The sequence below is a fragment of the Heloderma suspectum genome, chromosome 6, assembly GCF_057233095.1.
Source record: "Heloderma suspectum isolate Gila_16-S chromosome 6, 16-S_ref, whole genome shotgun sequence".
In the NCBI taxonomy this organism is placed as follows: domain Eukaryota; kingdom Metazoa; phylum Chordata; class Lepidosauria; order Squamata; family Helodermatidae; genus Heloderma; species Heloderma suspectum.
This window is the reverse complement of record NC_139463.1, coordinates 92,635,380-92,661,247: the sequence shown is the minus strand read 5'-3', so window position 1 is coordinate 92,661,247 and position 25,868 is coordinate 92,635,380. Positions and strand designations below refer to the sequence as shown.

General features: G+C 45.6%; 1 protein-coding gene across 1 annotated transcript; it reads right to left on the bottom strand.

Annotated features, from left to right (window-relative positions):
- Positions 1–2,701: 2,701 nt before the first annotated feature.
- On the bottom strand, positions 2,702–25,555 carry LOC146341840 (uncharacterized). Its single transcript, XM_084807059.1, has 5 exons — positions 25,521–25,555; positions 24,530–24,752; positions 7,487–7,571; positions 5,157–5,240; positions 2,702–3,694 (listed from the first exon to the last, which is right to left on the bottom strand). The coding sequence occupies exons 1-5, from the start codon at positions 25,553–25,555 to the stop codon at positions 3,597–3,599; spliced, it is 525 nt and encodes a 174-aa protein (XP_084663185.1). The 3' UTR covers positions 2,702–3,596.
- Between the last annotated feature and the right edge of the window lie 313 nt (positions 25,556–25,868).

Genomic DNA, 25,868 nt, shown 5'->3' with positions numbered 1-25,868 from the left:
CAGGCTAGAACAAAGTTCAAGACCTTAAAGGTGAGCTTCTTTGAAGCCATGGAGAAGTTCTCAGGGGACCCTCTGAGAGAACAAGAACCACCCAATTTTGGATGGCTCCATGAACTCTGGGTCAGGGCAGGACAGCCAAGTTGGCTAGAGAGACGACCTGCAAGTGAGTAGACTTCCTTGAACTTCGGAGAGCATGTAATAGAACTGTCTCAGGTCTGCAGGTCTGACTTTGTAGTACAGGTTCTCCTACTTTTTAACTTCCCCTGTCTTCCTGAATAAAATAAATAGGTAATTAAGTCACATTCTGGTCGTAAGATCCATGCGGGACATTGAAGTGAACATATCGGATATGCACGCGGGTCAATAACTATTGGCTGCAGTACAGCACTTATCAAGCTGCGGAGCACAGTATCGCAGATCAGTGCTGTCCGGTGATGAGCTATTTCTAAGTGCTTCAGGATAATGGTTGTACTGCTCTCAAAAGATTCATACTGGGAATGGTATTAATGCATATGCCCTAGAATTTGGAAAGCGTGCAGCAATGCACTGTTCTTCAGCGGATTCTGTAGTCAGGTACGCGTGCAGCACTGATCATAAGAAAACAAAAAAAGGCCCTGTGGAAATAAAAAAATGTACTACAAGGATGTCCATTCCAAGGAGGGACATGTTCAGATACCTATTCCATGGTTTCTTAGAATACATAACGCTCAGAAAACATGCAGTTCAATGTCGTTGTACTTCATGTTAAACGATTACATCAGTTTTGCTACTGGAAGCAACAGAAGCTTACTCTATGAAAACATCATCTGTCTCTGTTTCACACACAGGGATACAAAGATCTCATTCACGCACAGGGAGGGACTCACTGTGTGGGAGGAAGTCACTGTGTGGAGAGGAGGTCCCTGAGAATGCCCAGGAGGGAATGTCAGGAACTGCCCATTCCTCCTTGGAAGAGGGTGTACACGTTACTGTGCACAAGGACGAAGTTCAGAACCAGACAGCATCACAAGGACGTGGGAGAGGTGAGAAAAAATCTTAATCTGTTTCATTACTTTAACAGCACTATCTGAAACCCATCTCTCTTCTTCTAAATCTTGGTGCAACAACCACACCTTTTCAGCTGACATAATGCTTGGGATATGTGGGATTATCATTACAGTAGCAATGTGAACCTGGGGATCTCTACACCTCAAGTTTATTGCGCATTCATGGTTGCTCACTCACTGAATTGTGCGGGTGCATTACATGATGACGCAATTGTCCAGTCATTATTCCACTATTCCCTCCCACCTATCCCGTGTTTTCCTCAAACAGAAAAAATGGGGTATTTTTTTCCAGCCCATGGAACAAGAGCGTCATGATCGGCATGTCAAATTCTTCCATAGTGGAAGGAACAGCTCTGTCTGCCTGCTGTGGGCATTTGTTTTCAGTTGTTGGGGGCACAGTCAGGATGAGGAAGGCATTGAGGATGGGAGTGGGGGTGTGCAGGAGCAGGTTTGACAGGCACGAGCGCAAGAATCACCTGCCGATTGTGTCTTCTGCCTCTGCATTTCTCAATCAGAGGGAGAAAAGGGTAAAATGCCTCATCTGATCCCCCACCCCACCAAGCTCAGAAGCAACATCCTCTGTTGTTTCACAGCACCCTATTAAGTTCAATGGACCTTACTCAAGGGTTGCAGACTTGCCGGGTGATCTTATGTCTACTCAGAGGTAAGTCCCACTGAGTTCAATGTGGCTTACTCCCAAGTAAGTAAGTGCCCAGGATTGGGGCCATGAGAAGGAAGGCACTCCCTCAGGTCAAACCACGTGGCTGCCATGTAAAGAAGCCCTTCCTAATCCTGCAAAGAAACCAAAAGCTGGAGGGGGAAAAGGGGAGGGGGAAGGGAGCATGTATAAAGGCGGTCAGTTGTGATCCTGCATTTAAAACAGAAGCAGAAAGCCCCATTTTAAATGCAGGATTTCAGGCTGGTGTAGAAATGTCCCCTATGTTCCCCCAAACCAGTCTTTCAGTTTTCCCTCTTGAGCATTCACAAGCTCATACGTAAGTACTGCGATGACGTAGCCACAGCAGGCATTGGTAGATTGTGTGACGTGGAAAGAATCTTCCCTTCACGAATATAAGTACTGGTTTTCCTTTACAAATTAAAACAAACATCATCATACTGCATGCATTACAAAAAGTCCTGCAATCTATCCCAACAGCTGTGCTCCAGGGAAGGTTGGAAAGTACCTGCTTGGAGAAAAGGATGGCTTTGCCATTTCTGATGCAAGAGAAAACTAGTGCAACCAAGCAGAGACCTGGAGACGCAGTTCTGGATGGTAGCAATGCACTACGAGCCTCTGTTAGAAAGACATGTAAGTCTTTCAGTGTTGCATGCTTGTGATCATGCCACTCGTAAGGGAATAGACTTAGGGTACAACTCCCAGCATGCCATAGCAAGCATGGCTGGGTGGGGAAGGCTTGGAGTTGTGGTCCTTTTCTCTCTTTCTAACCAGAATAGTGGTGCACCCTGAATGTATTCTCCTCTGTTGCAGAGCGCAGCATTGAGAGAAGTCTCACCAGGGTGAGGAGACATGTCTTCTCTGATAAAAGAAAGAAAACCACATGTGGGACTACCTGAGGAAAACCATACGAGCTCAATGGAACATCATCAGCATTAAAGTTCAGTTTTAACTGCTTTTAAGAATAGTATTTAACATTGGGTTTTTTTATCAGCATTTTAATAATAACAGCGGTTGTGATTTGAAAACTTTTTTCCGTTCTGTAAATACAAATGTATAATTACTTTCTTTACTGAAACATTAACATGAATACTGAGAAAAACTCAAAACATAATATAAACACAATTGTTGTCAACTTCATCTGTCCCGAGTCTTTACTTCCCCACTGACAAGTTTACTGTAGAGACAGTTTGAGGAAACAACAGTGCCCATTACATCAACAGAACACAAAGTTAAGATTCACCTTGGTCTAGGTTACCCCCAGCACAAAGGTACAGAAATAACTACAATTAATGCTCTATGACTATTGACTACCACGAGAAAGCACTACAAACACTGAAAGCACTATACAGTTGTCTCGAGAATGTGCAGTCCAGTGCAGTCCGCTGCTATCTGGAGGGCCACACAACCCAAACACTGGTATACAACTGGAAGAAGATACAGCAACAGAGGTGAAACATAACACTATGCGTTATGAAGGTGAAAATTGTTTAGGCCTCTTGAGCCCCCGAGCAGGTCTGAACCCAAAGACTCCCTGTCTCTTTGGAGTGCTTGTGATTGCATCATGCATTGCTGCTGTTTTTGGACTTTCCGGACAGCACTGGAGGGCCCGGGATGCACTGGCAAGTACTCCTGTGCAGTACGTACTATCTCATGTCCCGGTTCTGTTCTTGGGGCCTTATTTACATTAGGAAGCTTACCCCAAAGAGCTTTAAGAACCGCTGTCTGGGCTTCTATGGATTTTATCAAAGCCTGCCTGTCCTGCCAGTAATCCTTATCTTCCCTCTGTGATCTGCACACGTGCTCTGCAAAAGTTTCAGAATCCCTGTGCATGGCAGAGAGGATGCCATCCTTCTCTTTGCTGCAGTGACGCGTTATTCTATCAGCAATATCATTAGCCCCCCAACGTTTCTAATTATCGCCATGCGGGTGGCTGGAGACAGAGTGGCTTGGGAGTTAGCGATTCCAGGGTCTGTTAAGAGAAATATAGAAGACATAAAAACAGACATAACATTAGGAGAAGTAAGATCTATGAATGCACTTTACATGCACAAGGACTTTTGAGTTCTAGGGAGGTGGACTAGCAGAGCAAAGGCGATGATCGCTATGGTATAAACACAATAGCTGTACTGTATAACCTTCTGCCTAGGGATGTACGAATCCCTTACCTGGCTCCGCACAGGGGCATCTGCAGTGGGGGGGAGGTGCTCCTCTGCTCTGTGGCGGCTCCAAGGAGCCGCCGGCCGGGGCTGTCTGCAGCCGGAGTTCTGGCTGCGGCCAGGCTGCTGCAGGCGCAAATGGCGGCCGTTGTAGCAGCTGCCATTTGTGTCCTTGTAAGCAGCCATGATAGCCTACGTAAGTATTTACGTAGCCTATCACGGCAAAGAGCAGGGACACAAATGGCGGCCGCTACACCATTTGCACCCCTGCTCTTTGCCGTGATAGGCTACGTAAGTATTTACGTAGCCTATCACGGTAAAGGCAGCCACGCAAATGGCGTAGTGGTCACCATTTGCGTGGCTGCCTTTACTGTGATATCTATGGTATAAACACAATAGCAGTACTGTATGTCTAGGGATGTACGAATCCCTTACCTGGCTCTGCACAGTGGCATCCACGGTGGGGGGCAGGCACTCCGTCCCTCCCGCCGGAATCCTCGGAATCCCCCAGATGCCCCTGTGCGGAGCCAGGTAAGGGATTTGTACATCCCTAGACAGGAAGAAACATTGGGGGGCTAATGATATTGCTGATAGAATAATGCGTCACTGCAGTAAAGAGAATGACCACATCCTCTCTGCAATGCACATTGATTCTGAAACTTTTGCAGAGTACGTATGCAGATCACAGAGGGAAGATAAGGATTACTGGCTGCCATTTGCTTCCTTGCAGCCATGATAGGCTATGTCAGTATTTACGTAGCCTATCACGGTAAAGGCAGCCATGCAAATGGTGGCCACTACACTGTTTGCATCCCTGCTCTTTGCCAAGATAGGCTACGTAAATACTTACATAGCCTATCATGGCAGCCTGGCAGGACGCAAATGGCGGCCACTACGGTGGCCACCATTTGCGTCCCCAGCAGCCTGGCTGCGGCTGGAACTCCGGCTGTGGCTGGCCCTGGATGGTGGCTCCGCGGAGCCACCATGGAGCGGAGCCGGCCAGGGAGGATTCCGGGGGCCTCTCCCCCACACTGCGAATCACACCAATGAAAAGTTAAGTGACTTTCGTACATCCCTAAGTAGAAGTGAGTTTGTCTTATACACCTATGTACTGGAGGCATCAACTTCTGCAGTCTGAACAGTTCTTTGTTATGAATTCTGCTCAGAGAGGGGATGCTGCCATAGATACACATCATCTATCACAGAGTGCACAAGGAAATGTGTACCAGGACAGGGCACCATCAGTCAGTGCATATGTAACCCAAGAATACTCACCTTGTCCTTCGACTGTTTGGTGTGACTGTGATGAAGCATCGTCTACTGCATTCTCTGCTTCCATGTTGTCTGGGTAGGGATGACCTAGAAAAATAAGTTAGAGGATTTCAGTTACAGAATGTGTTGTATATATTCAGCTTTAAAATAAAAATGTGAAAAGCTTTCGTTGGCCAGAGAAGCACAGCATTGTTTATGCTGCATCTGGTACTTGTACCCACTATGAACAAGATAGTTTTTTTATGGGCAGTGTTATCAGACAGGATAACTCTCAGCACTAAGAAACATATCCAGTGCTGGAAAAAAACATTTCAAGCATTTCCAGGGCACCTAAATTCATAGGGGGGAAATTCCACAGCCATAGTGTAGTAATGGAAGATGTATTCCTGACACCGCTTGCACATGAGGGCATTGTGGTGCATGGGTAACAAAGAGCAGCTGTGACTTACCATTGGTAACATCATCACAGCTCAGGTATTGTGGCACGCTGATAGAGTGTAGGTCCTGAAATGTTTGTGTGCTGAGATGGAACTCGTTTTCTGGTGGAGTGCTGTCCTCTGATGTTTCACTGTACGCTTCTGTACGTGTGATTTTTTTTATACTGCTGGAGACACATTTTGGTCTAACAGTAATGTCTCCACGCAGAATGTTATGCAGTTCTTGGAAATAAGGAGAGGTGGTTGCATTGTTCCCAGATTTGGCATTTTGGTTCACCACTTCTCTATATTCGAAATGCATGCTCTTTGTCTTTGACCAGCACTCAATGCCAGTGTGTTTGTGGCCACACTTTTTCATCCCGTGAGATGTACTTTCAAAGAAGTCAATATTCCTCTGACTGCTTCACAGCTCTTGCTGTATTTTCTGCTCATCCCAGATATCCAGGAGGTCAATGATTTCCTGGTGCCTCCAGGACACACCTCTTCCCTTACTTTTGCTCAACATGAGGGCAAGGAAAGAATGACAACACAGAGAATGTGTCAAAGCAGTGACAGGGAGATGTAAAGGACATGCAGCATTCAACCCAGGGCTCCTGCAGAGGTAGAAAGTATAGGAACAGAGAAGCATGACATCCCTCGGGAAGAATGGGGATTCAGTGAGGTGATATTGCTCCCACTTGAAATCATAAGTGGGATCTCATAGACAATGGTACTATAGGGACTGTCATAAGTACTTTGGATTTTCAATCAATAAAGTGCTGATTCAGACACTGCGTGCCAGAATTTGATATTCATTTCAATTATTTTCATGGCTAACGCTTCTGTGTTGTGTGCATGGGCCACAATTGGAGCCGTGCAGTTGCTCCTTAGAAATCTCTCTAAGAAATATCGTACAGGTGTTGACAGGCACAGGCATCACAATGCATTCAACAGAAATAGCAACTGGCACTAATTCAAGGCAGGATTGAGCCAGACATACCAGAAGCCCCAAGGGATATTTGGGAATATTTCCTGACTGTGCTGGTTCTGTGAGACTGCACCAGCATCTGCCCACCTGCAGTGGTGGGACACCTTTCTCATAGCACTGAGTTAAAGGACAATGTTTGGTTGTGAAGGAGCGAGTCTTGTGGCAGACAGATGTGAAAAATGCTCTTTGAAAGTCCCCTCCTTTTAAACACAATTATAAAGTTGAACTTCCAAGTGGGTTGAAAGATGACGAATAGGGAAATGCAGGAAGGATTGGTGGACACATCGTGTGCACTAACATTCCACCATGTTTCTTGAAAAGCACTGGCCATTGCTGGACCAGAACCTCAGGCTTCGAAATAGCCCGTAAGAAGTACTGCATAGCTAGTTGGGTGCTGACATGACAGGAACTAACTACTATTTCTTTTAAACTTTAAGAGAAGGCATCACTCATAGAAATGAGACAACGACCAAGGGGCAAATGGAAAAGGAAGGATTTGTTTGTACATGCCCTGCCCTTGCACTGACATTAATAAACAAACAAATAATAATAATAATAATAATAATAATAATAATAATAATAATAATAAATCCAGACATTCAGTTAAGTAAGCGGCATTAGCACTGCATGGGAGAAATTGAAGAGTCAGAGTACGATTAACATGGAGACACAAAGAAGGGATAATACAGCAAAGACACACCATGAAACAGAAAAGAAAGTGATGAAAGGAGAGAGAATATACTTTGTATCGACCGGGTGAGGAAAACAAGGCATGCCCTGCCCCAAAGGGAAGTGATTCTTACATTTGGATACATTGAAAAACATGTTACAGTCGAGGAATACACATTGTAGCACAACGTTACTGCAGGGAGAAGAGGGAAGGTACAGGCTCTTGGAAAGGTGGTAAAGAAATCGAAAAAATGACTTACCATACTTGGAGTGATGCTTCACGCGGTACAGCAGGAAGGTCCTGGAAGTGGAAGCACTCCTAGGGACCTGCACGGATGACGCTACCTGAAATTTTTTTAAAAAGGAGAGGCTGCTGAGCGATGAGTAGCAGGCTCAAAAATGGCAAGAGCCACGTGGATAAACAGAACCCGCAAAAAAGGATAAATCATGCCCACAACACTGCTATTGGCTGTGCACTATAATGCAAGCGCGGGAAAAACAGAGGAACACCGGCAATTAAAATGGAAAGAAAAGCCACATTACACCATATACAGCAAGGACAAAATTTCATAAAGGAAATTATACCAGAGGTTTAGTAACAGATGTCATCTCTTCCATAATGGAATAAAAGGAAATAATGTGCCCATAACAGTTATGAAAACTGCTTGACAATGACATATTTATGCTTGTGTAGCTTCAGCCATAGAGTCAGTGGGAACATATTAAGTTCAAGGAAATAGATTGGCCCCAGAACAAAAATGTTACCAGATTGACTATCAGGACAATATTGCCAAAGAATTAGATGGGGCAGCAGAAGCAAAGCTCTACCCATCACCATACATCCTTCCCAGGGGCTTTCTGGGAGGATGCTATAGTGTGAATGCCTGAGGGAAGGAAGGATGGAGGCAGCTATGGCCATGGCTAAACTTCAGAGTTTCCACTTCCATAGCCTGTCTCAGAGCTGTAAAACATTAAAAATATGTAAAGTACCCCCCAAAAAAAGTTTCAAAGGAAGGAAGGAAGGAAGGAAGGAAGGAGAGAAAGGTAAGGAGAGCCCCAATACTTTCTATACAAGCCCCCTTGCTTTTCTGAAATGCTTGCCCTACCTTTACTCCTTTTGTTCCAGGCTTGGTGAACCCAGAAACAAAGGGTTATGTCCCACCAACACATTCACACATACACACACAGACATACTGAAAAAGGCCTCATGAATATTGTCAAACCCATGAAGCCTTGTGCTACAGACAAGCTGGCTTCAGAATGAATTGTAATGTCATCCCAGAAGAGGTTCTGTTAGCACAGGGTTGGGGAACCTTTGCCCTCCAGATGTTGCTGGAGAACAACTCCCAGCAACTCTATGGAACATGCTGGCTGGGGCAAATGGGAGTTTGAGTTGGAGAACATCTAAGAGTTGATCCAGCATCTACCCTCCACAAGAGGTAAGAGCTTCCTCAGGAGATTTTGGGGAGCCCTGTCCCACCCCACACACCCCATAGCTCAACCCATGAGTCTCCTGACTCCTTGTGTAGCATTTTCAAGGGGCTTTGGGGGCTGCTGTGGAAGTACAGGTTGTGGAAGTCTACTTCTTCCAGAACCGTTGCTCCAGCTTAAATCTGGATCTAACCCCAGGAGGGCCAGAGATTCCACGTAGAGAGAGCAAGAAGTCAGCTATGACTATGGACCTCCATGATTTCCTGAGTGATGTAGAACCAGTGGGATGGCATTAAGTTTTTAGGAACATAGATTGACCCAGGCAGGACTCTCCTGTCACCAATGAAACCCATTTCCTCTATGGCTCCAAAGTATCTTTAATTGCTGGTCTTCCTATGGTTCATTTGTATCCAGCTATTGGAGAGATAATAATTATTTTAAGACAAGAGAAAACATGTTCTTCAGCAATGCAAGAGGGAATATAGGACTTTGAGTTCAGTCCCCTGTAATTATGAAAAAGACTGTAAAAAAAAGCTGCTTATAAATCCCCTGTGGAGTTCCAGTGGCCAATAAATAAAACGGATTGTGAAAGACTATGTAAATATTCCCCAGCATCATTAGGAACAAAGTCTGGGGATTAGAGATGGACAAGTCCTGGCCATACTGATTGTTGGTACTTTTCTATTATACTGCAGGCTTTAAGCCTATAAGGATCTCAAACAACCACTCCAATCATGTCATTTTAATCACAGAAACTGTAACCATAACAGAGGTTCTGTGCTCATAAGGAAGGTTTGCAATTAGGATGGTGGTGTTAGCGGTACTGCAGCTGATGTTCCTCCCACATGTTGTGTGCAAAGCTCTCGGTGTCAGCTGTGGAATGTGGGATCCCCTGTCTATTCTTCACAAGTATTTTCAACCAGGAGAGTTCATCTTCAGTGGCCTTCTTTATCAGAGCAGGATTTACTCTTCTCCAAATGCCTACAACAAAAGACCTCCTAGGACTACATTTGAAAATGTTATGTAAGTTATGACTATGTATACTTCTATATTCCAGCAGCCATTTCTGCAGACTGTATTGAAGGAGATGAGGGGGATTTCTACACCAGCCTAACATCCTGCATTGAAAATAGGGCTTTCCACTTCCGTTTCAATGCAGGATCACAACTGCTTCCCTTTATATGTGCTTCCTTCTCTGTAGATGGTAGGGGTGTATGAAACCCTGCTTACCTGGCTCCCCTGGGTTCCGCAGGTGGGGGGAGGTGATCTGTTCCTCCCCCTGGAATCCTCGATGGGGGGGAGGTGATCCATTCCTCCCTCCCGGAATCCTGCCCAGCTGGCTCCGCTCCGCAGCCAGGCCGTGCAGCCGCCGGCTGTGCCAACCAGCAGCAGGGCCTCCAGACGCTGCGGGGCTGGTGCGGACACAAATGGCATCCTGTGTAGGGGACGCCATTTGCGTCCCTGTGGAAGCCATGATAGGCTACGTAAGTATTTATGTAGCCTATCACAAAAAACAACAACAACAGCAAACGCAAATGTCGGCGGCTATGGTGGCCACCATTTGCGTTCCCTTTTTTTTGCTTGATAGGCTATGTAAATATTTACATAGCCTATTACGGCAAAACAGAGGGGTGCAAATGGTGGCCACTATGCCATTTGCACCCCTCTGTTTTGCCGTGATAGGCTACTTAAATATTTACGTAGCCTATCATGGCAGAAAAAAAGGGAACGCAAATGGCGGCCGCCGTAGCCGCCTCCATTTGCATTCCCTTAGTTTTGCTGTGATAAGTATTTACGTAGCCTATCACGGCCATATGGAAGAAGCGAATGGTGGCCACAGATGCGGCCGCCATTCGCAATGCAGCACGGACGGCAGCAGGTAGGTGCTCCATTCTGGGCTCATTTCGCAGGGCGGGGGGGTGGGGCTTCGTTCCACCACGGATTTTTTTGAGGGGGCGAATGCACTGGCATTCGGTCTCACCAAGATCCGTGGTGGAATGCTCTGCCATGCCTAGTAGATGGCCATTCCCATAGCGTCATGTTTCCATGAAGAGGCAGTACACATGCTCCAGGTTCAGCAATACTTGCTTCTGGGTTCCTGCCCCTCTCCCTCCCCTTGCACATTACCGGTGGATGGCGACTGACATATGGACAGCCCCCCATCTCCCCAGGCCCCCACCTCCCTCTTCCATGCTTTTGGCAAGCCCCTGCCACTCAGCCCCTCTGCTGCTCCTCCGCTCTGCTGCCCCCCCCATGCTGCCGCTCTGCCACTCTGCTGCTCTGTTTTGAACAGGCAAGCTGAAAATGGCGAGGAGCCAACATGGTGCAGGGGCCCATCAGACCTTCGTCACCGACTTCAACATCATGTCCACACCTTCAACAACCATACTCAGCATTCACTCTAGGGGAGAAAAACGCAGGGAGGACATAGTGCCACATCTGCGCATATCTGGAAAAATACCATTGTTTTTCCATTTGAGGAAACCATGGGATAGGTGGGAGGAAATAGTGGAATAATGACTGGACAATGACGATGTCATGTAACAGACCCTCACAATTCAGTGAGTGAGCAACCGTGAATGCACAATAAACTTGAGGTGTAGAGATCCCCAAGAGGGGAAAGCCCTACTGAAAGACCCTCCCCCCAGCTTCTGTCCCCATTGGGCAGGGAATGTCTTGTAGAATTGATCATATCTAAGCTGCTCTAGAAACCTCTTTGGCTGAGGAGCAGCATGAAAGTATTTCAAATAAATATTATTAATTCAATGGTCAAAAAACCTGTCAGTCTAAGACCAGAGTCTCATGTTGGCTTGAGATACACAAAGCCAGGAAACTGGAAGCCAAGTCTGATGTCTGAAGTGACATGCCTGATGATCAGTAATGATGTTGTGCAATGTCACAAATTGTGTTTGCTTACAAGACAGTAGAATTCCTCTGAAGTAGTCAGCGTTCTAACTTCAGAGTGGAACTGAGCATGCCTGATATAACCTTGCTAGCAGCTGCTGCCGTAGGTTTCCATGGGGCAAAACAGAACTCTAATAATGCTTGAGCCACTGCTCACAATTTCAGCACACCAATAAAAAAACACACCTCCCCAGGAAGGCAGGATAATTCACATCAGTTGTTTTTCCCACAAGTTGAAAGACATATATGCTATGCTGAGCCACAGCTTGGAGTAAAAAGTACAATGTGTCCATTTTCAGAATGTTTTAACTTGCTGTGCCTCTGGCAATTTTAATCAGATTGGTTTGAAATTTTGCGCAATTATGAATCTCTTCGCATATATCAAGGATGTTGGATTTCAAATAATTACCTCTAAAGGTGTCATTTGTAGAAGCAGTAGGACTTTGGGGCTTATAATGGTGGGACATTTTTGTGACTGTCCTTAAGTAAAGGGGCACTCCTGTGCCCTTAAATACATATGTATACAAATACATACAGAAATGTATAACTTCAGAAATGTTTACTCTTGGTCTAATTTTGTCTAGCGCATTATCTATAGCATAACAGTAATTTCAGCTGCAACAATGCATGTATTAATTTATAAAGCTGAAACCTAACCTGGATTGTAATTCTGAAACTCCATTCCTTTCAAGGGGCCCAGACCCCAGCTGCAACCATGGACCTACACCATCAACTTTCCAATTCAATTACACTTTGAAAGCACAAGAATAATAGGGTGTGGGAGGTGCATGGGTTTCTCATGACTGGAGTAGGGGCCACTGAAGAGTGAATTTTAGGCTATACTATTAGCAACATTAATGGAAGAAATTAGAAATTCAAGAAAAAATCTCTGCCCAATTTAAATAGACACTTAAAATGCACTGAGGCTTTGAAATGGTACTTGACTCTCCTTTAGCTTCCTTTTGTATGTATAATTATTGTCTCTTCCTAGATTTAGTACCCCACCAGCATATTTCTGCCATGCCAGCCTTCTCATGGTGTTGTTAACCACAGCTTTTCATCCTTACTCATTGCCAGTGTTTAAACGATACCTTAACCAATTCTCACCGATTGCCTCCTCAAGGGCATCTCTCCCATCTCCTCCTCCTCCACCACCAGATGTCCATGCATTAATGTATAATGTGAATATGATGTGTTTGCTTAAAGACCAAATATGAAGGCCAGAACCACATCATTGATATCCTAGATTGGTCATGTTGAACCTCAGACTGGGGGCCCAATCTAGCCTGCTTGAACTCACAACATGGCCTCCTGGGGTTCTCTAAGAGTCCCCCCTTCCCCTGGACTGGCAACCCCTCCCAATTGTTGATTATTTCATCATTTCCCAGAGTTTGCATACCACTCCCCATTTTAAAAAGGTAGAAATGCTTCTCCTATGGCTTAGCTACTGCCACTAAGATCTCTAAATTAAAATATGCTGGCAGGAGGTTCCCTAGATAAAACCTGGGAACCTCTGACGATGTGTGAGTCTTAGTGCATTGGTTTGGTTGTCTGAGAAATCATTTCTGTCAAAAAAATTTAATATAAATTTCTCTGCATACAATTTCAAACAAATACACACAAAATGCACATTAAAATAGACACACATCTGTGTGGATGTCTTCCCATATTTAAAAAATGTGCACAGAAATAGCACAGAAAGGACTTGGGTAATGGAGAAAGTCTACAGAGTTTGACCTGGGAGATCCACCCATCACTACATATACCTTCTTGAAACATTACACAAACATGTGATCTCTGAGGCCCTCTGGATTAGCACAGCCATGCCTGGTAGGTAGAGATGGAACTTGGAAGGTACACTCCTTTGACCCACCATGCATACAAGAGATAGAGTTCAGATAGAGCTTTGGGCGTACAACTCATGCATCACTGGGTCTTATTCCATTTTTTGTTGTTCAGTCGTTAAGTCATGTCTGACTTTTCGTGACCTCATGGATCATAGCACGGCAGGCCTTCATGTCCTCTGCTCTCTCCCAGAGTGTGCTCAAGTTCATATTCATTGCATTGGTGATGCTATCTAGCCATCTCGTCCTCTGCCGTCCCCTTCTCCTTTTGCCTTCAGTCTTTCCAAGCATCAGGGTCTTTTCCAGGGAATTTTCTCTTCACATTAGGTGGCCAAAATTTTGGAGCTTCAGCTCCAGTATCTGTCCTTCCTGTGAGCAGTCAGGGTTGATATCCTTTAGGATGGACTGATTTGACCTCCTTGCAGTCCAGAGGACTTGTAAGAGTCTTCTCCAGCACCACAGTTCGAAAGCATCAATTCTTCAGCGCTCAGCCTTCCTTATAGTCCAGCTCTCACAGCCATATGTTGCTACTGGGAAAAACCATAGCTTTGATTATACGAATCTTTTTCGGCAAGGTGATGTCTCTGCTTCTTACTATGCTGTCTAGGTTTGCCATAGCTTTCCTCCCAAGGAGCAAGCGTCTTTTAATTTCATGCCTACAGTCACCATGTGTGGTGATCTTGGAGACCAAGAAAATAAAATCTGTCACAGTTTCCATTTCTTCCCCTTCTATATGCCAGGACGTGATGGGGCCAGATGCCATGATCTTAGTTTTTTTAATGCCGAGGTTCAAACCAGCTTTTGCACTCTCCACTTTCACACTCAACAACAGGCTCTTTAGATCCTCTTCGCTTTCTGCCATTAGGGTGGTATCGTCTGCGTGTCTGAGGTTGTTGATAATTCTCCTGATAATCTTAATTCTGACCTGTGATTCATCCAGCCCAGTGTTTCTCATGATGTACTCTGCATATAAGTTAAATAAGCAGGGTGACAATATACAGCCTTGTCATACTCCTTTCCCAGTTTTGAACTAATCAGTTGTTCCATGTCCAGTTCTTACTGTTGCTACTTGATCCTCGTACAGGTTTCTCAGGAGACAGGTAAGGTGGTCTGGTACTCCCATCTCTTTAAGAATTTGCCACAGTTTGTTGTGATCCCCACAATCAAAGGCTTTAGTGTAGTCAATGAAGCAGAAATAGACATTTTTCTGGAATTCTCTTGCTTTCTCCATGATCCAGCGAATGTTGGCGATTTGATCTCTAGTTCCTCTGCCTCTTCGAAAGCCAGCTTGCACTTCCAGTAGTTTCAGTTCACATACTGCTGAAGCCTAGCTTGTAGGATTTTGAGCATCACCTTGCTGGCATGTGAAATGAGCACAATTGTGCAGTAGTTTGAACACTCTTTGGCATTGTCCTTCTTTGGAATTGGAATGTAAAGTGACCTTTTCCAGTCTTGTGGCCACTGCGGAGTGTTCCAAATGTGTTGGCATATTGAGTGCAGCACTTTAACAGCATCATCTTTGAGGATCTTAAATAGCTCAGATGGAATACTGTCATCTCTGCTAGCTTTGTTGATAGTAATGCTTTCTAAGGCCCGCTTGACTTCACTCTCGAGGATGTCTGGCTCAAGTTCAGTGACTGCACTATCATGGCTATCAGGGACATTCAGATCTTTCCTGTATAGTTCTTCTGTGTATTCTTTCCACCTCTTCCGAATCTCATCTGCTTCTGTTAGGTCCCTGCCTTCTTTGTCCTTTATCATGCCTGTCTTTGCACAAAACGTTCCCTTGAGATCTCTGATTGTCTTGACAAGATCTCTAGTCTTTCCCATTCTATTGTTTTCCTCGATTTCTTTGCATTGTTCATTTAAGAAGGCCTTCTTGTCTCTCCATGCTATTCTCTGGAACTCTGCATTCAGTTGGATATATCTTCCCCTTTCTCCCTTGCTTTTCTCTTCCCTTCTTTCCTCAGCTACTTGTACAGCCTCCTCAGACAGCCACTTTGCTTTCTTGCATTTCTTTTTCTTTGGGAGGGATTTCGTTGCTGCCTCCTGACCAATGTGACGGACCTCTGTCCATAGTTCCTCAGTCACATTGACTCTCAGGTTTAATCCCTTAAATCTATTCATCACCTCCACTGTATATTCATAAGGGATATGTCTTAGGTCATACCTGAATGGTTTAGTGGTTTTCCCTACGTTCTTCAATTTCAGCCGAAATTTTGCAAGAAGCATCTCATGATCTGAGCCACAGTCAGCTCCAGGTCTTGTTTTTACTGACTGTATAGAGCTTCTCCATCTTTGGCTGCAAAGGATATAATCAATCTGATTTTGTTATTGACCATCTGGTGATGTCCATGTGTAGAGTCGCCTCTTGTGCTGTTGGAAAAGAGTGTTTGCTATGATCAGCATGTTCTCTTGGCAAAACTCTATTAGCTTTTCTCCTGCTTCATTTTGTACACCAAGGCCATGCTTTCCTGTTATCCCGGTGATTTCTAGACTTCCTACTTTGGCATTTCAATCCCCTATGATGAAGAGGACATATTTTGTTGGTGTTAGTTCTAGAAGGTGTTGTAGCTCTTCATAGAAACAATCAACCTCAGCTTCTTCGGCATCAGTGGTTGGGGCATAGACTTGAATTACTGTGATGTTGAATGGTTTGCCTTGGATTCATACTGAGATCATTCTATCGTTTTTGAGATTGTACCCTAGTACTGCTTTGCCCACCCTTTTGTTGACTATGAGTGCTACTCCAGTTCTTCTAAGGGATTCTTGCCCACAGTAGTAGATATAATGGTCACCTGAATTAAATTTGCCCATGCTTGTCCATTTTAGTTTGCTGATTCCCAAGATGTCGATGTTCAATCTTGCCATCTCATGTTGGGCCACCTCCAGCTTACCTTGAGTCATTGATCTGACATTCCAGGTTCCTAAACAATGTTGTTCTTTACAGCATCAGATTTTCTTTTCACCACCAGACACATCCACAGTTAGTGTCCTTTCAGCTTTGGCCCAGCTGCTTCACTCTTTCTGGCACTGCTTGTGAATTCCCTCTGCTCTTCCCCTTCTCACCTTCTGACCTGAGGGTCTCATCTTCCAGCATCATATCTTTTAGCCTTGTGATATGTTCCATGGGGTTTTCTTGGCAGGAATACTGGAGTGGGTTGCCATTTCCTTCTACAGTGGACTACATTTTGTCAGAATTCTCTGCCATGACCTGTCCGTCTTGGGTGGCCCTGCACGGCATAGCTTATGGCTTCACTGAGTTATGCAAGCCCCTTCGCCACATCAAGGCAGTTAGTATGAAAGCTTGATTTTCGCAAAGAAAACACTTTTCTTCTTCTTCTGTATCTACAGTCTTATCAAGCAATTTCATATCAGTTCAAATTCATTAATCATCCACAAAACTTCAAATTTCAAACAACAAACATTTGATTAAATTGGGGAACCCAAAATCCCACTAGCAGAATATTTTTGTAAAGGTATTTTTTCATTGTTAAAAATGTAAACCCAATTTAGATCAGCCAGTACCCATTAGCAATTCTGTAAAAGCTACTTCCACTATGGAACTTCTACAATTGATTTGGTCAAGATTTTGTGACCATAAGCAGGCAAGCCATGTACCACCTTAAATTCCTTCCTAGAAAGGGTGCAGTCAAAGGGGATATTGGTCTGGTTCTTTTGTCTATATAAATTTTACATAATACTAATACATGTAGTACAGTTTCTAACTCTTGACTGTGACATGGACAAAACACAGTTTTATCATCCTTAATTTTTTAATCCTCTTTCAAAAGTGACCACGTGAGTACTCTTAAATGTTAATTGTGGTTTTAATTAATTTTGTACACTGCCCTGTGATTTGATAATGAAGGGTGGTATATAAATATTTACATAGATAATTAAACATGTGAGTAATGAATAATAAGGAATGGCTCATAAGTGATACTTTTTATTGTAAGTGATACTTAATGGCTATTTTTGATAGCAAGTATAAAAAAAATGGCACACCTCAGCTCAACCTTACTTACTGACAACAGTACTGTATCATCTGCATAAAAAATAATTGCCAATATAGAAGGCTGCTGTTCATCACCCACTGTGTTTTCCCAGCCGTGGGTGTTGAACTCTTAGGTTAGAGGTGCCAAGATAGTGATAAATCAGATTCAAAGGTTTACTTACAAGGAGACTTTATTAGGCAACTTACAGCACACAGGCATACCCAATGGTTGGATCAGACAGCTTCTCTGAACCCAGAGCCATGGGGTACAATGGGTTTTATACCATACATGTTAGCAGGATAACAGCAGCAAGCACCCCCTAGCATTCATTCCCAACAGAAACTAACAGCATTTGGTTCCCAGCACAGCCACCTGTAAACAAACTTCACTTCCCAGGCAGAATGATTGATAACACTCTCAGTCATTGGTATGGAATGTGCTAGGCTGTGCTATCAGCCCTTTGAATCATCTTCAAATGCTCAGAGTCTTACTAGCAACAGAATTGCAACAATAATGAACTTAAGCAAGCATTATGGATCTCTAGACCTCTCTAACACTACAAATGACTTGGCTACACTGCTGGGGCCAATACACCCACACAAAAAGGAACTATTTAAATACAGATTAAATGACACTGGTGAAAGGATATGCCTTGCTGACACCTTTCAGTTATTTCTATTGGGTTCGATAATACACCCCTTGCACCACAGTAGTGTTTGAATTAAAGCTGTGTGCAAATAGCTTCTTGAATTCTCCACCCTACACAGCACTTAATGATCCTAGGCTAGAGCCAGGATGGGTCAAAATGAATACACACACACACCAATACTGAAACATCCTCACCTCCTAAACTGGTCAGACAGGTCAAGCCCCACCTGAGCACCCACGCTGAGTTCTGGGGACTGAAAAGAAAGTTCAGGGAGGTTCCTTGCCCTTTGATTAATTTAGCTCTAGCTTGTTATTCAGGGTGATATATGTACAGTAGAGAGTAATCAAATAAACAAGGGTGTCAGCAAGGGTAGGGAAGCTTCAAGATTGGAGTATATTTCCCCCAAAGTCTGTGGATTGGCCAATTTGAAAGGTAACCCATTGTGACTGCCGGGTGGTGGTTTGTATTCTAGTTGGCATTAGAATTATTTTTGCAGTTACCTGGGAGCTACTCCTTTTAATCAAATCAGTGGAAGAAGGATGTACACATTTACTAGGCTGCGGAATCTCTGCCAGACTTTTCTCTTCATCCCTAACAGTGACCAATAGTGCTGTTTCTGCAACCATTATGGATCTTGAGCCAAGATGTCGGGTAATGAAAATTAGGGATGTCAGAGAATTCTGCCATGGATCTCAGTGAGGCCGAATGCCAGTGCATTCGGCCCCCCGAAATCTGTGGCAGAATGGCTAGGGGTGGACGAAAGTCCCTTACCTGTCCTCGAAGGATGTTCGCGGTGGGGGGGAGGCGCTTCGCTGCTCCTCCCACGAAGTTCAGGCCGGGGGGGAGGCTTCCCGCCTCGCCTGGCCGAAATTCAGGCCGGGGAGGAGGCTTCCTGCCTCGCCCGGCCGCGAACGCGAAAGTTTTTAAAAAAAAAAACGCCCCCTGATCGGCTACTTGATGATTAACGTAGCTTATCAAGCCTAGATCTGCAAAGTCAGCCATGATAGGCTACGTCAATCATCAGGTAGCCTATCACGGGTGACTTAAAAAAAAAAAAGCACGTACGCTAATGGCAGCCCCCATAGGGAGCTGCCATTCGCATTCCTTATTTGGTCGCTGTAGTCTACGTAAATCTTTACGTAGGCTACAGCGACCAAATAAGGAACGGGAATAGCGGCTCCCTATGGGGGCCACCATTATCCGTACGTGCTTTTTTTTTTTTTTTAAGTCACCCGTGATAGGCTACGTGACGATTGACGTAGCCTATCACAGCTGACTTTCCAAATCTAGCCGTGATAGGCTACGTTAATCGTCCCATAGTGTATCAGGGCGCGTTTTTTTTTCTTTTATTGCAATGGCGGCGGTGGCAGCCGGTTGAAAGACCGGCTGCCGCTCCCGCCCTGCTCGAACACCCGCCGAACCGCCGGCCGGACCCGCCGCCGAGAGGGACATTCGGCGAAGGTAAGTCCTGTCCCGGGGGGGGTGTGGGGGGGTTTCGGAGGATTTCTCCCCGAAACTTGTTCGGGGGCCAAACACATTGGCGCTCGGCCCCCCCGAAGTTTCGGGGAGAAATTCTCTGCCAACCCTTGGAATGGCCTGCCCCGCCGCTCCCTGCGGATCACTCCCAGGACGAGACTTACCTGGGGCGGATCTTCTGGGTGGCGGCAGCTTTAGCGGTGGCACTGGTGGCAGCAGTGGCCGGTGTTTTGACTGGCTGCCACCGCCGCCATTTACAGGCTTGTGAAAAAAAAAAAAAGATGTGATAGGCTACGTAAAGATCTATGTAGCCTATCATGGCTAGGTTTTAAAAAAAAAGAAAAAAAAAGATGTGATAGTGTATGTAAATCTTTATGTAGCCTATCATGGTTGGGGGTGGGTTAAAAAAAAAAACGCGTATGCAAATGGCAGCGTCTACGGCCGCCGCCATTTGCGTTCCTTCTTTTTGGCCGTCTTAATCTACATAAATATTTACATAGACTATGATGTAGAAAATCAAGGGGAACGTAAATAGCGTAGCGGGTGCAATTTGCATCCCTTTTTCATTCACCTTTTTAGCCTATGTAAATCTTTACATAGGCTAAAATGGGGAATCAAAAGAGGACGCAAATGGCGCCCGCTAAGCTATTTACGTTCCCCTTGATTTTTGCTGTCATAGTCTACAGAAATATTTACATAGATTAAGACGTAAAAAGAAGGAACGCAAATGGCGGCTGCCATAGTCATCGCCGTTTGCGTACGTGTTGTTGTTGTTGTTGTTGTTGTTTTACCCAGAGCCCTCCGCGGCCGGAAATCCGGCTGTGGGCGGCTCTTTCCTGGCCGAGCCGGGCCTGGCCAGCTGCTCCGCGAAGCTGCCGCAGAGCACAGCTGGCCATTCAAGGATTCCAGGGGGAGGAACGGAGCGCCTCCGCCCCAGCCAGGATTCCAGGGGAAGGGACGGAACTCCTCCCCCCCCACCATCAACATAATCTGTGAAAGGTAAGTCACTTTTGTACATGGCTAATGTAAATGCATATAACAAGCATGTTGCAAAATTAGCAAAATTCAGAGTCAGCATGTCTGAAGCTTCCTTACAAGAGAATGCCCCCATAATATACAGTATTTAAAAATTATAATGATAATAAAAAAGATGCACATCAAAATGCAAGGTGTTTTCTAACATGTGAAACAAAATGAAAATCTCTTTCTAGTGTCATGACTGATAACTACCAGCACATCCTTGCCTTGGCATTTGCAGTGAAGGAGATCAATGACAACCCCCAGCTCTTACCCAATATCACTGTGGGATTTGAGATTCATGACACCTATTCATATCATAGGTTGGCCTATCGTGCCATGATGCAGCTTATTTCCCCAAGGAACATTCTTCTCCCCAACTACAACTGTGGCGTCCATGGAATTCCAAGAGCCATCATTGAGGGACTTTATGCAGACATCTCCCACCAGGTAACCACTGTTTTGGGCATCTACAAGATTCCACAGGTAAGAGGCATGTGCAGAGGGGAAAGTTTACAAATGTGCTTGCACAGCTATGGTTAGTGAACCAACTGTGCCCATTCCTAGAGATGTCTGATCTGGCCATGGTCACATATGACTTAGTTACATCCCATTTGTACTGCTGTAATGGGTTATGTTTGGCGCTGCCTTTGAAAAGTGTTTGGAAACTTCAGCTGGTCCTCAGTGCTGCAGCCAGATGGGCGACTGGGGCTGGTTACAGGGAACACATGACTCTCTTCTTACAACTGGCTACCTGTCTGTTTCACTGGCTACCACTCTGTTTCCAGACATGATTCAAAGTGATGGTTGTGGACTAACTTAAAGGACATGGCATCTACAGCCCTATACAGCTTGGGAGCAAGCTACCTGAAAGACCCCATTCTCTCATACAAGCCCGCTCAGCTTTGAAGATCTAATAGGAAAGCCCTTCTCTTGGTCCCACCCCTATCAGAGGCATGTTTGGTGGAGAAACAAAAGAGAGACTTCTCAGGGGCTGTTCCAGGGCTCGGGAATTCCCTGCACAGTGAGGCTCAGTTGGCAGACAAAGAAGATTTCATTCAACCAGCCCCTTGGCATGTAACCTGGTTTGTTGTTGAAGCAGGTTATATGTGGCTGGGCACAGTTTTTATTTCTTTTACTGTTGTATGAATGGTTTTTTTTGATCTATTTGTTTTTATGATCGTTTTAACTCAGTTTATTTTAAACTCAGTTTATAGTACTGTATGCCCTGGCTGTGGGCTGCTAAGGTTTGGAGGTGCTGAGATAATGATTAGCCAGATCCAGGCTTGCTCACAAGGAGACTTTACTGAGTACTTACAGCACACAGGTAGGGGTGCACGAAAGTCACTTACCTGGTCTCGCAGCTTGCTTCGCGGTGGGGGGGAGGCGCTTCGCTGCTCCCCCCGAAATTCAGGCCGGGGGGGAGGCTTCCCGCCTCACCCATCCGCGAAATAAAAAGTTAAAAAAAAAAAACGCCCCCGTGATAGGCTACGTGACGATTTACGTAGCCTATCATGACTAGATCTGCAAAGTCAGCCATGATAGGCTACGTTAATCGTCACGTAGCCTATCACCGGTGACTTCAAAAAAAAAAAGCGCGTACACAAATGGCGGCCCCCATAGGGAGCTGCCATTCGCGTTCCTTATTTGGTCGCTATAGTCTATGTAAAGATTACGTAGGCTACGGCGAAAATAAGGGCAACGCAAATAGCGTTGCCCTTATTTTCGCCGTAGCCTACGTAATCTTTACATAGACTATAGCGACCAAATAAGGAACGCGAATGGCAGCTCCCTATGGGGGCCGCCATTTGCTTACGCGCTTTTTTTTTTTAAGTCACCCGTGATAGGCTACGTGATGATTTACGTAGCCTATCATGGCTGACTTTGCAAATCTAGCCATGATAGGCTACGTTAATCATCACGTAGCCTATCACGGGGGCGTTTTTTTTTTTCTTTTCTTGGAATGGCGGCGGCGGCAGCCGGTCGAAAGACCGGCTGCTGCCCCTGCCCCTGTTGAAGCCCTGCCGAACCGCTGCTGCGACCTGCCACCGGGAGCGTCAATCGGGAAAGGTAAGTCCCATCCCGGGGGGGTGCGGGGGTGGGTGTGTGTGGAGAATTTCTCCCCGAAACTACTTCAGGGGCCGAATTCGTTGGCACTTGGCCCCCCGAAGTTTCGGGGAGAAATTCTCCCCCATCCCTACACACAGGCCAATGGTTGGATCAGATAGCTGCTCTGAACCCAGAGCCAAGGGGTAAGATGGGTTTTATACCAGACATGTTAGCACTGAGGCAGCATGATAGCAGCAAGCATTCATTAGCATTCATCTGCCACTTTCCCGGCATAGACTAAGAATGCTTGTTCAGAAGGGAAACAGTCTGAACTTTCCCAGCACAGACACCTGTAGCTTAGCCTACACAGAGCCTCACTTCTCAGGCACTTCCTAGCCCCTGATAAGATAAACAGTAGCTCCTTAGCATGGAATGTGCTGAGGCTGTGCTATCGACCTTTGACTCATCTCACAAGCTCAGAGGCCCAGTAGCAAGGGAATTGCCCTTAATAATGAATTAAAGCAAAGCATTATGGATGTCTAGGCCCCTGTAAAATTACAGGTGACTTGATTACAGGCCTGGAGTCATTGCAAGTACTTCTCTTGGGACTGACACCTCCTTATCAGGTGAACTCTCTCTTGGAACCCTCAGTATGGACTTCCTGCACCAGTCCATTTATCCCTGGTTCCTGGCCACCAATACTGCAAAGCACGTTCCCTAATACCCCCTTTGAAAAGCTTTGATCCACCTGCTCATTTTGGCATCCTTCATATATCCTCCATTGGAACTTTAATTTCAACACTTCCACCTCATGTTTTATTCATGTTACCTCCAACTTGAGCTGTGCTCTCCTGTCTTCCAATCCCATCTTCAGCTGCTCTCATCTAGGATGCACTGTGTTGCATCTTCTCAATGTTCTTCCTCTCTCAAGAGGTTCTGCTGTATCAGCATCAGTATGTACCCAGGTCGTGTTTGACTGGATACCATAGGAACACTGGGCTCTTTTGCCACCATACACACCCGCAGGGTCTGTCTCAAACTTTCACATCCAGGCCCTGCCCCTGACATGAGAGTCCTAAGACTTGGCACAGACCAAGAAGCACTGCTTGATTCTTTTCATGGGATTCTTGCTGCCATTTCTCTACTTCAATTAGACTCTGTAACAATGCTCAGTACAAATGTAAAGCCCCTTGGCTTTGCAACTGTCAGTCATCAACTAGCAACCCATTGCTGTCTTTCAGTAAGTGGCTCTGTCAAGTACATTGGATCCCATTGCTAATGCCACCATCTGCAACACCTGACCTTGTGCAAGTGAGAGGTCTAATGCCAGGATTACCATCCTGTTTCCACAACTTGAGGTATTTCTCTTCCATTACTCTGTATCCTCAAGAATACTGGGAAAACTGGTTGCTGCTGAATAAACTGCCAGCTCAACTTCACATGGCTATTGAGCTCTGCTAAGCCACACTGGGAAAATCACCATGTCTTTTTAATTTACTCATGAAGTAGCAGTAAGAGTTCATATTCTTTGAAAGCCAGTTAAAATAATAAAAACCAGAGCACAGAAAGACATCTGACTCCTTCTCTGAGCTTTCCACTCAATTCCCTTAATGCTCTTGGAACCTCAACTATCACAACTGCCCGCAAAACCCCACTGACCAATCCCAACTCAGCAAAGAAACCCAAACACAGTGCACGTCTGCTGTCACTACAGTTCATCCAAGCAACACATATAACTTGCTGAATGATGACAAAACAACAGTACCCTGCTATTTTCATCACAGTCATCACCACACGTTATGGTAGTAAAATCCATATTTTAACTGTGCACTTTATTTTTGAGTAAAAAAAAAAAAAAAGCTGTATCTTTAAAGTAATATGTAGTTTGATCTTCAGGGATTGGGGTGGGGGTAGGGGTGAACGAAAGTCACTTACCTTTTCTCGCAGCTTTTTCGCGGTGGGGGGGAGCGCTTCGCTGCTCCCCCCGCGAAGTTCAGGCCGGGGGGGGGAGGCTTCCCGCCTCGCCCGGCCGAAATTCAGGCCAGGGGGGGAGGCTTCCCACCTCGCCCGGCCAAAGTTCAGGCCGGGGAGGAGGCTTCCCACCTCGCCCGGCCGCGAACACGAAAGTAAAAAAAAAAAAAAAAAGTCCCCTGATAGGCTACGTGACGATTCACGTAGCCTATCACGGCTAGATCTGGAAAGCCAGCCGTGATAGGCTACGTGAATCATCACGTAGCCTATCACGGGTGACTTTAAAAAAAAAAAAGCGCGTACGCGAATGGCGGCCCCCATAGGGAGCCGCCATTCGCGTTCCTTATTTAGTTGCTGTAGTCTACGTCAATGTTTACGTAGACTACGGCGAAAATAAGGGCAACGCAAATAGCGTTGCCCTTATTTTCGCCGTAGTCTATGTAAACATTGACGTAGACTACAGCGACCAAATAAGGAACGCGAATGGCGGCTCCCTATGGGGGCCGCCATTATCCGTACACACTTTTTTTTTTTTTTTAAGTCACCCGTGATAGGCTACGTGACGATTCACGTAGCCTATCACGGCTGAGTTTGCAAATCTTGCTGTGATAGGCTACGTGAATCGTCATGTAGCCTATCAGGGGACTTTTTTTTTTTTCTTTCATTGCAATGGCGGGGGCGGCAGCCGGTCGAAAGACCGGCTGCCGCTCCCGCCCCGCTCGAACACCGGACGAACCGCCAGCCGGACCAGCCGCCGGGAGGGACATTCAGGGAAGGTAAGTCCCGTCCCGGGGGGGGGGGGGGCGGGCGGCGGGGGGGGGCGGAGGATTTCTCCCCAAAACTTGTTCGGGGGGCCGAACACGTTGGCGCTCGGCCCCCCGAAGTTTCGGGGAGAAATTCTCCGCCATCCCTAGGTGGGGGGGAGGTTGCTGAATGCGCAGGTGGGAGACATCACCTCATCACCTCGAACTTCTGAAGGTAGAAATGCATTGTAAGGGCCCCAGCCCCTGCTGTTTCTTTCTGTGTGGTGGCAAAAGGACATGCAAGAAACATATGTCACATTGGGGGCATCCACACATTACACAGAACATGCATCCACGCACTGTGTGTGTAATTAAAATGGCTGTGCGAATCTAACCCTGTCAACCATTCTGTTCATGTATAAGCTTCAGGGGTCCTTCCAACTCTCTCATTCCATGTGGATCATACTGGTTGCCAGCTAGGTACTTGTAACATGGAATGGTAGTTCAAGTCATGTGATAGTTTCAGTTGCATTGACTCCATGGGTCTATTCCAGTGAACA

Excerpts from the sequence above, each read along its gene's own strand:
- LOC146341840 (XM_084807059.1), bottom strand. The coding sequence starts at position 25,555 with ATGCATTTCTACCTTCAGAAGTTCGAGGTGATGAG. Across the intron at positions 5,241-7,486 it reads GAAGCATCACTCCAAGTATG|GTCATCCCTACCCAGACAAC; the intron begins GTAAGTCATTTT and ends TTATTTTTCTAG. Across the intron at positions 3,695-5,156 it reads CCAAACAGTCGAAGGACAAG|ACCCTGGAATCGCTAACTCC; the intron begins GTGAGTATTCTT and ends TTCTCTTAACAG.